The 12,272-nt window shown below is 39.8% G+C and overlaps 1 protein-coding gene across 1 annotated transcript in view; it reads right to left on the bottom strand.

Annotated features, from left to right (window-relative positions):
* Nucleotides 1–12,272, bottom strand: part of SLC15A4 (solute carrier family 15 member 4) — a 30,777-nt gene extending 18,505 nt beyond the window's left edge. The window contains exons 1-4 of the mRNA XM_056337853.1: nt 11,558–12,272; nt 3,189–3,484; nt 2,148–2,316; nt 1,008–1,085 (exon numbers count right to left, since the gene is read on the bottom strand). Coding sequence (XP_056193828.1) covers nt 1,008–1,085; nt 2,148–2,316; nt 3,189–3,484; nt 11,558–12,127 — 1,113 coding nt within the window. The 5' untranslated portion in view covers nt 12,128–12,272. The remainder of the gene's footprint in view (nt 1–1,007; nt 1,086–2,147; nt 2,317–3,188; nt 3,485–11,557) is intronic.

Genomic DNA, 12,272 nt, shown 5'->3' with positions numbered 1-12,272 from the left:
TTCTGTCCCCAAAAGCTATGCAAAAAAAAAAAAAAAAATCCACAGAGAACTCAGTTGAGGAAATTTGCTTTAGATTCTTTTGTTGACAGCACGCATTTAACTGAAAAAGTCAAACTACTCTTTCTTTATAGTTTTTTTAACTGTATAAAACTAAGTAACTATCATTTGGTTGGTTTAGAAGTCTTACTTAGCCAGTATGACTATATCTATATCTATATTTTATATATTTATATATATATATATATATATATTTTAAAAACTTCCATTAAGCCTTTGGCTGTGATTCAGAAGCAGCTCAGTTTTCAGACAAGTTCAAAGAAAAATAAAACACCAGCATTTTGTATTTTTGATCTGTATAAAAAAGACTGAAGCCATTCTGTCTTACTGATATGAATCTGAAATAAAACAGAAGAAACTTGATTTTAAAAGAACGTTTTAGTAAGCCTGTTAACAACTTACATTCATACTTTTCGTTTTTATTCCTCAGTACCATTTCTGCAATTACATGATGCCAGCCTTTCTTGAAAAATATTGATCTAACAACTTCCTTCAATATGCTAAACTGAATCAAGGTAAAATGAATACTGATTAAGCAGTATAAAGTTACAAATGTATCTCAGATTCCAAATTTGCAAATACTAATATTTCAGTTCAGTATGGGTATTCCTCCTGAGTTTTTAGGAATGCTTGTGTACTACTTATGACTTTGAAAACTTAGGGCATAGAGATTTATAAGCTTTCTTCAAAGATCGTACTTTGTCTACTGAAGGATAAAGACATTCTTAATTAAAGCAGTGAAAGTTACCTAAATACATTCAAAACAGAATGGTGTGAACTCCATACACAGGTAGCTGTGCCAAAATCTCTGTACTATGTGTCATGCTTCTAAATGCCCCACGTCTGTGGCTATCGATTCCCCTTAACTTTCTGGAATTTTTGTACCATACTTACCCATTTTGCATTTCAACTAAAGAAAAAATACTTTTCACTTGCTTTGCCCTGCTTACCGTATGAATTGAGTTGGTGTCGTTTGATATTTCAGGAATTTTCAGATGGAGACTTTGCAACACATATGTTGTCTGCATCTAGCATTAGGAAAGATAAGTTGTGATTACTTGAACAAGATAGTACTAAGAGCAAGGTATTTTTACATTTTTAATAATTAACAAAGATTATACCAGAGGTAAAGTGTTAATATAGCAAAACAAAAAGAATTGTTGTTAGAACATGTCAAGATTTTTTAACCTTTACATTTATTTTTATTAAAAACACAAAGCATCACTCATGTGACTTTCAAAACAATTTCTGCTTATCTTCCCTCAAAAACCTACCTGCCATCCTGTTTCATCTCATTAAGACAGAAAAAACAGAAAGGAAGTAATTAAAATGAAATCTAGACCACTTACCCTGATCTATCTGAATCAAATGCAAGATGAAACAGAGCGCAGCATTTAAGATACGTTAATTTGTACAACTGTTAGTTTTAACTATCATTTTAATGCTTTTGTTTTCTTTTTTATTATTAAGTCAAAATATTATTTGGAAGTATTCTTAGTAGCCATTATTCATGTCTCAGCTTCGGGGTAGAGTTTCATATTTATGAAAGCCCCCAGAAAAAGGTGAAATTAGACACTTTGGCATACTGGTAAGCTAATACAGCTTTCCACAACAATTTTATCTAGGAAATAAAAAAAATTCAGAAGCAGCTACCATCACATAGTATTGGTTTTGTTAACATAATATTACTTAAATGACTCCTGAGATGCAACCCAGGTGTGTGAAAGACAAGTAGTTGACAGTATTGAACACACGGGTATTAAACAAGTCAAACTGTCAATACTAGAGTTCTGAAAAATCCTTTTCAATATTAATCTTCTTTAGAATCACAGCTACTGAACACTAACTGTGATAGACCTCATGGAACAGTTTCCCCTTGAAGCTTTTCTATGTTTCCTCCTGGCAGCTGATCTGGGGGGTGGTTTTCAGACAGGAGTTAGATTTGTAACACAGACTCAGAACTGCAACTGAATGCTAGTGTCCTAAGACCTTTCAACTGCAACTGGGAGAAGAGGAAATTATGGCCTTAAATTAAAAGTGATGTTTTTTAGATGCGTAAAATAAAAATGTAACCGTTTGGAACTACTCACTTGAAAATACACTGTCCAGTAAGGTATTAAAGCCAAAAAGACAGGGATAATCTTGACAAGAGCTTTCACATCTTCTACTTTATCTTCTCTGAATGGGCCCCCACGAGACAACTTGGCCATCTCAAACAGGCTTTGCTTGCGAGGTTGCTGAAGTATTCCCTGGCCTTCACTTTTGAAAAGAATTTGAAACGTTTAGTCAAACAACAACAAAAACTGACACAACTGGCAAACTTGTGACACTTCGTTATAAAGAAACTCATGCCTTTCAAAAATGAGTTAGCTATTCCTGTAAAATACAGCAAAACTAGGCCAGAATGAGTCATCAGCAGATTAAAGCACAAGCTGAAAACTTCCATTATAAAGGTTTCCTTATTTCCCATTCTCCCACCACCACACACAAATATAATTTATATATTCTGCGATATGCAGAACTTAAGAAACAGTATCACAAAATACAGGTTATTCTGATTCATTAAACTGATTTGCAATGTGAATACACGAAAGCCCTTGCAGAGGAGGCACTTGACATCTCTTATCATCACTGACTAAAATCAGCCACCAGTATTCCATGGGTATCTCTTAAGAGGGGAAAAACCATCTAGAAAGCAAAAAGCCAATATATGTTTTGGCTGCCATCAAGCCAGTTACGACACTAAATACAGATGACATGTTTTTCAAAGTAGAAGTTAAACATATCTAAGTAGAGAAGAAAGTAGAAAGTTAACTAACGCTTAAAACCAGCACACTTAGGTTACATTACACTTCCAGAAACTGAACTGTCAAGTCACAGCACTCAGTTGACAACAGCTGATGATCTTGCAGCATGGAGATCAGTGATCTCAAAACGTGCCCCTCTTTTATCCCAGAACTCCCAGAAAGCACCTCCATTATGCCAATTTTCCAGTTTCAGTTCTCAAAGCAAAACTGCATATTCTAGTGTATTCTCTAGGGTGACTTACTGCCAGCTAGTTCGAACTAACCCGTTCCAACTCTTAGGCCGATTCACTGAATTCAGACTATACAAAAGAGCTCATTACAAACCTATTAGTTGAATGTTCCACATGTCTTTTTCTTGAGCAACAAGAATATGCGAGAATTTTAAACATGTCTGTGAAGGCACTACCATCAGGCGGTTTTGTGATGAAGAAACTCTGACCACATAAGAAAACCATGAATGAAATCCCAATGCAAACTGTTGGGATACTATATCCAATAACAAAGCTCACATTCTGTTGAATGTATGCAATGCCTCCCAGAGAGAGAATAGCTCCCAAATTAATGCTCCAATAAAACCAATTAAAAAATCTTCTTGTGGCTTCTGGACCCCGATCTTTGACCTGGAAAAGATTAAAAACAAGTCATTTAATTTCTGAATTCTGATAAACAGGCTTAATTTTCTTCAATCAAGTTCAATGCACTGAAGGGTATAGGTTTAATTTAGTGTCATACTGAAATGATTGAAGTGTTTTGGGCTTAGCATGGTATTTGATGAAATGACACCTTACTGAGCTACCCCATTACATCAGTGACCTTCTAGAAGTTCAGCACAGGGATAGAAAAGTCATACAATACTAAACTACATCGTTTTCCCATAGAGTTCATTATTATTTCTACTGCACTGTCTCTCATTTGATCATTTCTCTAGACAAAGATCACTCAGATTAATGTCCCGTAGTCCACAGAAGTGGACTTTTTTTTTTAGTAAAAAAAAGTTAAGCTACCCAAAAATTAATGTATTAATAGTATTGCAACAATTTCTTCTTCCAACTGTGTATGCAAAATAGTTAATCATATTCCGTTTTCTAAGCCTCAAATGACTACTTGGTAATTTAAGCAGACATTTAAATTTTAATACAGTCCTAATGCCTCTCATCAGAACATAAACTGAACACTTGCCATTCTGACCTTTAAAAAAATGAAATAATTACATTTGGGTTGCTTGAGGTGTCACAAGATCCCAGTAAACATTTACTCCTATGTTAGGTCAGCACTAGTTCATAGTGCTCTTTTTCTGCTTGAAGCTTTCAGCGTCTTTCAGAAGCTTTCAGTGAAAGTAAAGACATCCCTGGTTTACAGAATTACCCTGTACAGTTTTCAGCATCACTCTTTATTCTGTATTGCCTACCATAAGTCACCCCATGTTTTGCAATTAAGTCACAGGAACCCAGCATCACTCATAAGGTGTGATGTAGGAGAAATTATGCAAGCTAAAATTTGAAATACATTAAAAAGATCAACTAGTCTGTAGAAGAATTCATAATACCGTACTTGTCACTGTTTTATAACTGAAAGGCCATTAACAACGACTAGCAAGTCAGTGCCATGCACCAGTCTTGCTGAGTCAGTTGCTCTTGATTTCTAATTGCAAGTTTCCCTTCCTCATCTGTCAGATCTTCAAAAAAATCTGTGTCTAGTCTGCCAATAAAAAAAGCAAGCTATGTCTTGAAGTAAGTTTTTAGCATTGTCAGTTCTGATTTACAGCTTCAAGTTTCTCAGTGGTGCAAAAACCCATCAGTATCATTTAACCAAGCCTAACAAAAAAAAATATCAAGGCATCTATTCCAGTGCATGGTTAATAGCATTGTTAGGCATTCAGGTGGGGCTGTTAGCATATCAAATACAATCTTGAAGCCTAAATCCAAGAAATTCTCCCTTTCCAGTTTCAACTTGGTACCCATTTTGTAATTTTAACAGTCATCACCTGCAGTAACATATCAAGCTAGGAATTCCTTCTAAACCCTAAGTGGCAACAAATCATTATATCATAAACACAATGCTCCACTTATATGAAGAGTTAGCAATCTATTTTAGAGAGTTTCCATTTCTTCATCATAAAATCTCAGTTTTCTTATGATTTCTGCAAGGAGGATGCTTCCCACTCTTCCTACAAATGACCTTGCTCACGTCTATGCAAAGAAAAGCTGGCAGACAAAACTGAACTTCGATACAGGTAAGAACAGGGCAAGAACAGGGCAAGCACAGCACAGTGCTTCTATCGAGTATTATCCAAGCCTCCAACCATTAGCTCCTGAGAAACTTCATGAACGAAGGATGTCTTCTGTCTACTTAACAAATGCTGCAGGTCTCCCCTCCATGAACTTGTCTAGACTGCCTCTGAACCCAGGTCAGCTTTTAAATCCGTAACATCCTGTGGCAAAGAGTTCCCCAGCTAATTATACAGTGGGGAGAACCACCTCCATCTGTCTGTTTTGAACCTGCCCTGTACCAGTCCCACTCGTTTTACCATGTTCCAGGAAACAACAGAAGACAACAGCTTCATCCCACCCCTGGTCCAGTTCTGCCTCTCTCCCCCAGCCACTACTTCCACAAACCGTCATATCTTCCTTCCAGCTGCCTTTTCTGAGAGAGAGAGTTGCAGACTGTTTCCTGATTCCTTGCATGGGAACTACTGACATGTCCATGGCCCTTCCCTGAAACTTCCATCTCCAGTATCCTTTTTGAAACAGTGACCAAAAAGAAATGCAATGTTCAAAGGACAGACCCACCAGAGGCTTACAATGAAAATAATCCATTTTCTGCTTCTTTGTCAAGGTATATATAGCCTAAAAATCACATCACAGCCACGTCTGAAATGCCACTATAGCATTTCATTTACAAACATTAATAACTTAATAAAAATTGCACTGAACTAGCTGGTGGAATATCTTGTCAAAGCGGAACAGCCATGAAGATTTCTTACCAAAGCCAGAAAACAAGTGTTAAAAGGCAATCCTTGTAGTTCCTTTCAAGCACTACATCAGCTGCCCAAAATATAAGCTATATTACATTTACAGCAGACGACTCAAGGTTTCCCCTTTCTAACTATTACTTGAGTTGTGTGACTGCACAAAATAGATTGGTTTATCCTCTTCATAAGTACACACTACATTTTAATAAGGAACCAAGAAGAAAACCATGTTGGAATTTTATTATTTTACTTTTATCAGGGACAAGTATTTTTCTCAAAACTGCACGATGTCTCCTTTCCCCCCTTATGCTTACATTATTTTCAATCATCCAAGCAGAAAGGAAAATCTATCACTCCCTCGGCTCAATTTCATCAGTGCTCAAGCACACACTCTCCTTGTGGTACCAGCACCACCAGCTTCATTATATTCTTAATGTCCTACCAGCAACTGCAGCAGGAAAACTCTGCACATAAATGGTACAAGTATGGTGTGGGTCCTGGCTCGAACCTGTCCTGTGGGCTAAGGGTTCCACATCCCTGCAGTAAAGGTCAAAATAGGTATGTTTACAAGATTCTGCCCCCATCATAACAAAATCTAAAAGGTATGAAAAAGGTAACCTTCTTATATTTATCACGTTTTAGTCAAACTCCCTACAACAGGAAAATGCAAACAGTAGCAGCAAAATGCCATGGCTAGCGTGCAAGGCTTCCTATCAGCAAATGCAAATACTGTAGTAACATTGTTTCAAAGGTGCCCTAACTTGAATGAATATTAGCAAGTATCTAATACACACAATTTATATGCTCAAGATAACACATTGTTTTGCATATCAGCCCAGATTGAGACGTTTTCCACAAAATTTAGCAGAGTTGGACAGCTGTCACTTATTTAGATCAACTCTCACTGCAAAATATCCTACCTTGAGTCTCCAGTTCACTAGTCTGCATTCCTCAATCTTACACAGCTTTTTTCCCTACTAAATGGGATACCACATCATTCTCCAAGAACACTAAGGAACACTCCAGTAGTGCTTCTACTTCAACAAAAATACAGAATGACCTACTGTACCATACAAGGAGCATCCCAATTGCCCCAGATTTTCCACTTTTAAACCATAAGTTTAATAAAACCATTTAAATTTTTTTTAAAATTACATTTTTAAACCATAAGCTTAATTAAACCATTTTAATTAAAAAAAAAAAACCCACACCCAACCAAACTAAACCCCAAAAGCCTCCCACTCCCCCATAGCCCTCACCCAAAACTAAAAAAAAAAACAAAACCCACACCAAAAAAATCCACCTACAAAGAAATGAAGGAAATGAGCAACTCTTAAGCCTTCTGGCCACAGCTGCTTTGTCGGTAACTGGCCACATGTCAATGCTGCCTGCATTCAGGTGGCCTCTAAAGAGGAAATAAAATGATTGTGCTACTTTCAAGACATCTAACATAACTTCCGCAAAAGAAAATCTAACCTAACAATTGATTTTTGTACAGTCCAAAAGTCCTTTTTCTTGTTATATCTGATAACTACCATTTACATATAGTTAATTCAAATGCAGAAAGAAAAGCACAGTGTCATTCTGTGTTTTCTAACTGGGACTTACACAGCACTGGATTTCAAAATAGTAAAGGAATAGTTCTCAAAATTCAAAATTTCTAAAACAAAACACATATCAGACTAATTATGGTCAGGTGAGATATAATTACAACTACAGTTTTCACGATAAAGAATCCTGAGTGCCTGGAACACTATGTTATGGTAATTATGTAATCATTTAGTTATTTACAGCCACTTTCAGCAGAGGACACATCAGCTGTGTGACTGCAGTGCAATACTCTAAACTCATGTAGGATAGGAGTTTTAACATCTTACAATCAAAACAAAATTTTAAATGCAACTACAGTAAAGAAGCAGTTGTAGTTACAACATCTGATGAAAAGTCATTACAAATATCTGACCGACAGCAACTTCCACAGCACAGCCATCCCTGCAGTTAACACTTAGACCTCATTCTGACTTGGAAGAAAGATGATCCCTTGCTGAATTATCCCTCCCCTGGATTTTTCAACACCAGCATCATTCTTAGGTGATGATCCAAGTACTAATCCAAGCAGTTTGTACAGCTCAAAACCAAAAATATTACACAGCTCAAGTATTAAGATTCTATTAGATGTTCCTGATTTTTATGTAAAGAGCCAGGAATCTATAAAAGCATCATTGCTTCCCCGTAGTTTCTATGTTTAGATGCTCTGCCTTGTCACAAAGTAATTACCCAGCTCTCTACAGCTAGGTCTGTTTCAAAGAAATTATTACCCGCAGGAATTATTTTTGCAGCAGCTACTACCTATCTGGAGTCTAGCATTCCACAGTGACATCTGATTTCTGACATCATCTGCTAAGGATCTCAAGTATTTCCTAAACCCCAACATTTCAGAGTTCCAGTGTGTCATCATATTGCCTCTCTCCCTTTTCACTTTGTGACAGATCCAAAGCTATGACCTCCTATTTGACTCTCATAAAAGGAAAACAATTATTTAAAAGTTACTGACATCAGCAGTTTTAATTTGTTCCTGCAATCAACTGACAGTCACAAGTGGCAAATGTGACAAAACCCCCCAAATCTATCCCAGCCAACTATGTGAGCAGCCACGCAACAGAGCAAGGATGAAAAGTAGAAGCTTGCCCTTGTCCTTAGCCTACAAAAGAAAAGCACAATGACGTTTTCCTGTCAGGTTTACTCCTACAGAATTCTGACCTTCTAATCCATCACTACAGGCATCAGTTATTCTTTGAAAGCATCTGGAGAGAGCTCAGTAATACAGTACTACTGAGCTGCTACATAATTTCAGATTTTTATACTAAAATCTGAGCAGTCCTCAAAGTCTGCTTCCCCTCGCTAGTACATCCATTGTTTCTGTCAAAAAAACAAGTTAGTACTGCCGATGTGAATGCCACAACTTCAGTTTTCAAACACCTGCAGTCTTAGATGTCCGCAGTCTCCTAAGAAGTTCAACAACACAGTAACTTGCAGTTAGTGACCATCAAGTCTTTATACATGGTCCCCCATCCTTCCCCAGAGGCTGGAAAATCAAAGTTCTACAAAGAAATAAAGGTTGAAAATCACACTAAAAAGCCATCTCGACAGCAGCAATTTCCAACAGCATCCTGCCTCTGGTGATGCTACCATTAGCAATGGTTTTAGCAAAGCTAGAAGATTTTTGGCAGGTTATGGACTGCTGATGATTTAAAGACTATGATGGCAATTCAGAAAGAAGACATAGGGTTAAACCTAGCACCTCTAACCACCCTAACCCCACAATAGATTACAAGTAGAGCAATGATTGTAGCTGATAGCAGATCAGAAGTCTACTATTAATATTGGCTTCAACGTTGAAGCTAAATCAGCTTTCACAATAATGAGGGACAGTCATATTGTTTCCTAACGAAACAAGGTCACAAACTGCCACACTGAACAGGAAGTGACTGCAGAACACTGGCGCTTAAAAGCAGAACTGAAAATGCCAGGTTATACATATCACATGATTATAAACACTATTCTGAGAACCAGATTTAGACCTGTATGATGGACCAACCTGCAACTTCTAGAAAAACAGCTCTCATTTAGAACACAGTTAAGTAAAGTTGGTCTATACTTAGTTTGCAGTAGTTTTCTTTCCTAGGCTGACTGGCAAAAGTTACTCTATACTATGTCTACTTAGTCACTTGTAACACCAGTTCTAAAAGCACCCATTTAACAGAAATTAAGAAAGTACATCTTTTTTAATTTTGGAGAAAAAGAAGTATTGGAATTTAATTTCCTGTTTTCCACAAAGCAATTCTTTTCTTCCAAATAAATAAATCCTCATTACATTTAGGCTCTCCAGCCAAGTTACAGATCATACGCTAAAACTGAAAAGATTACATGGTAATTTTTATGAATGTTAATTGTTGAATTCATTACAATGAAGTGTAATTAACAATACCTACAAGGTGGTTCATATCAGCTGAAGTACATGATACACAAGTCATATTTTCCTTTGTTTGGTATTTAAGGGAAAGAGGACAAATCTTATCAGCACACATCCAGCCAAAACATGTTTGCATTGTGTTCTGGTGTCCCAAGAATGTGACTCTCAGAGACAGACTTTATTCTCAGCAATATATATCCACCTACCCAGCAGTTTGCTACATTCCTATACAGGTAGAATGCACCCCAGAGGACCCTAAACCGCACAACAAGGTAAGTGGTATGCTGTAATGATAATCCAGAAAAAGAGAGAAGGGAAAAAATTCAGTGCTCGGCAGAGCTCTACTGATTATTATGAACCAGAAAGGTGTACTTCTTTTGCTTCACCATACATAAATCACCGTGAATTATCTGCAAATCTAGCCAAAACTTGCTTTCTGTGAAATCCTCAGGGGAAAGCCTTTAGAAAATCCAGCTAGTTACAGCTACACTTCCATTGGCAATGGCTCTTCTTCTGCCCTGTTCCTGCCATTATTTATCTCTTATATTTAACGTTCATAAAGTGTTCTGGGGATAAGCAGTCAGTTTTGAAAAACACCTTACAAGATAAAGTCATATTAAAGCCACTTCACTTGATGGGCTCATGCTATCTTAAACAGAACCAATACGCTGGGGGGACACAGTGTCATTCCAAAGAATGACAAATGTAAACTGCACAATAGAGACTGAGGTATGTTATTGTGGTAGATGCTACCTCGCACAAAGAATTTCATGGCATTTCTGATACCTGCTCTAACCAGAACCCAATGGGCCAGTAAACAGACATGCAACCAGATCGGGGGTATTTTCCTTGCTTTGTCATCAATCAAACAGTTTGGTTAGAAAAGCTGCTCAGTACCTAAGTACCTGAAATTCTCAATCTGTAAAGCAGAAATTATACTTCCAACATCCAGTCAGCCTACTACCTTAGCGTAAGATTGTAAAAAAAGTAGGTGCAACAGCACATTCCAGTCGATACTGAACAATGAGCTGCCTCTGAAATATTTTCTGTAAAGCCACTTGGTTCTGCAGTGATGATCCAACGAATGATACCACTGAAGTGCATCTGAGTAAGGTTGTTTGACAGGCTATGTCCTTATGAGAACAGCCCAGGTAATATGTTATCACACTGAGAGCACCTTCCCACCTGTCATGTAACATTAGTTCGAACAAAAATACCACTCAAGGGCAGTGCAGCACAGAGAATACCTAAAGCATAAAAGACTTGTTTGTTCTCTAGCCTTTGTTTATCACAGGATGATAAAGGCCTCTGAATGCTGCCGCTGAAGGCCCGTGTCATCCTTGTCAAAGATAAAATGTGTATAAGGTATTTCATCCGATGAGCTCTGAGGTCAAATTAACTGGGTACTTAATGGCTGTTCAACCCAACTCCTCAAGGTGGTGATGGTTTAGCCAAATCAGGTACCACACGTAAGGCAGAGCTACCAGGAAACCAAGGGTCATAAGAGACCAGACACCACACAGCTACCAAAACTCTATGAAACAAGGTCCAAGTTACCAGCCAGCACTGCAGAGGGCACAAGGCTGGGTGACCCGATTCCCCCTGAGACTTAACACGTACAGAACCTGGAGGCTGCGGGTGCACTGCCCACCCCACCAAGGCAAGCCCCCCTGCACGACTGACAGCCATCCCCTGGTTCGGATCAGCACCCACAAAGGATTTGGCAGCAGCTGCCAAAAAATACTTGACCTGGTCCGCCCCGAATGGGGTGATGTTGGCCTTGACCGACCCGACGCCCAGCCCCACGAGGACCAGTCCGACGAAGGTGGCGCTGGCACAGTAGCGGGTGGCTCCCACCTGGGAGCAAGGCGCCACGGTGGCGTTGGCCGCCGGAGAGGAGCAGTTCTCTATGGGGAACAAGGGGATGTCCCCACAGAGGCCCTGGCGGGTGTGCGGTGCCGCGATGACAGGGAAGGCCAGCATGCCCAGCAGGTAGAGCGCCATGCTGAGCAGGATGGTGCCGAACTTGCCCAGGAGGGCATCAGCCAGCCAGCCTCCGAAGGGCGACACCAGGTAGGTGATGCCCATGAAAAGCAGCAGGGCCTGGCTGGCCTGGGCACCCTCCCAGCCGTAGGGAGGCCCGTTGAGGAAGAGCACCAAATTGGAGGTGATGCCGTAGAAGGCCACGCGCTCCAGCAGCTCGGCCAGCAGCACGGCGGCGCAGGCCAGCCGCCGCCCGTGGAAAGCGCCGCTCGCCGCCCGCCCGCGCTCCCCGCTGCTCAGCAAGGGGCTGCGCTCGCTCGGCTCGGCCTCCTCCATGACGCGGCCTCCTCCTCCCCGGCCCGGCCGCGGCCGCTCCGCGCTTCCCGGCCCACCCCGAGGAGACGCGGCCGCGGCGGCGCGGCCCGACCCGCCCCGGCGGGGAGCGGCGCGGCGCCATTAGCTGAGGGCGCCGTCGCTCCGC

The sequence above is a fragment of the Falco biarmicus genome, chromosome 1 (genome assembly GCF_023638135.1).
Source record: "Falco biarmicus isolate bFalBia1 chromosome 1, bFalBia1.pri, whole genome shotgun sequence".
NCBI lineage: Eukaryota > Metazoa > Chordata > Aves > Falconiformes > Falconidae > Falco > Falco biarmicus.
Note: the sequence above shows the minus strand (reverse complement) of the source record. Positions and strands in the feature narration are given on the sequence as shown.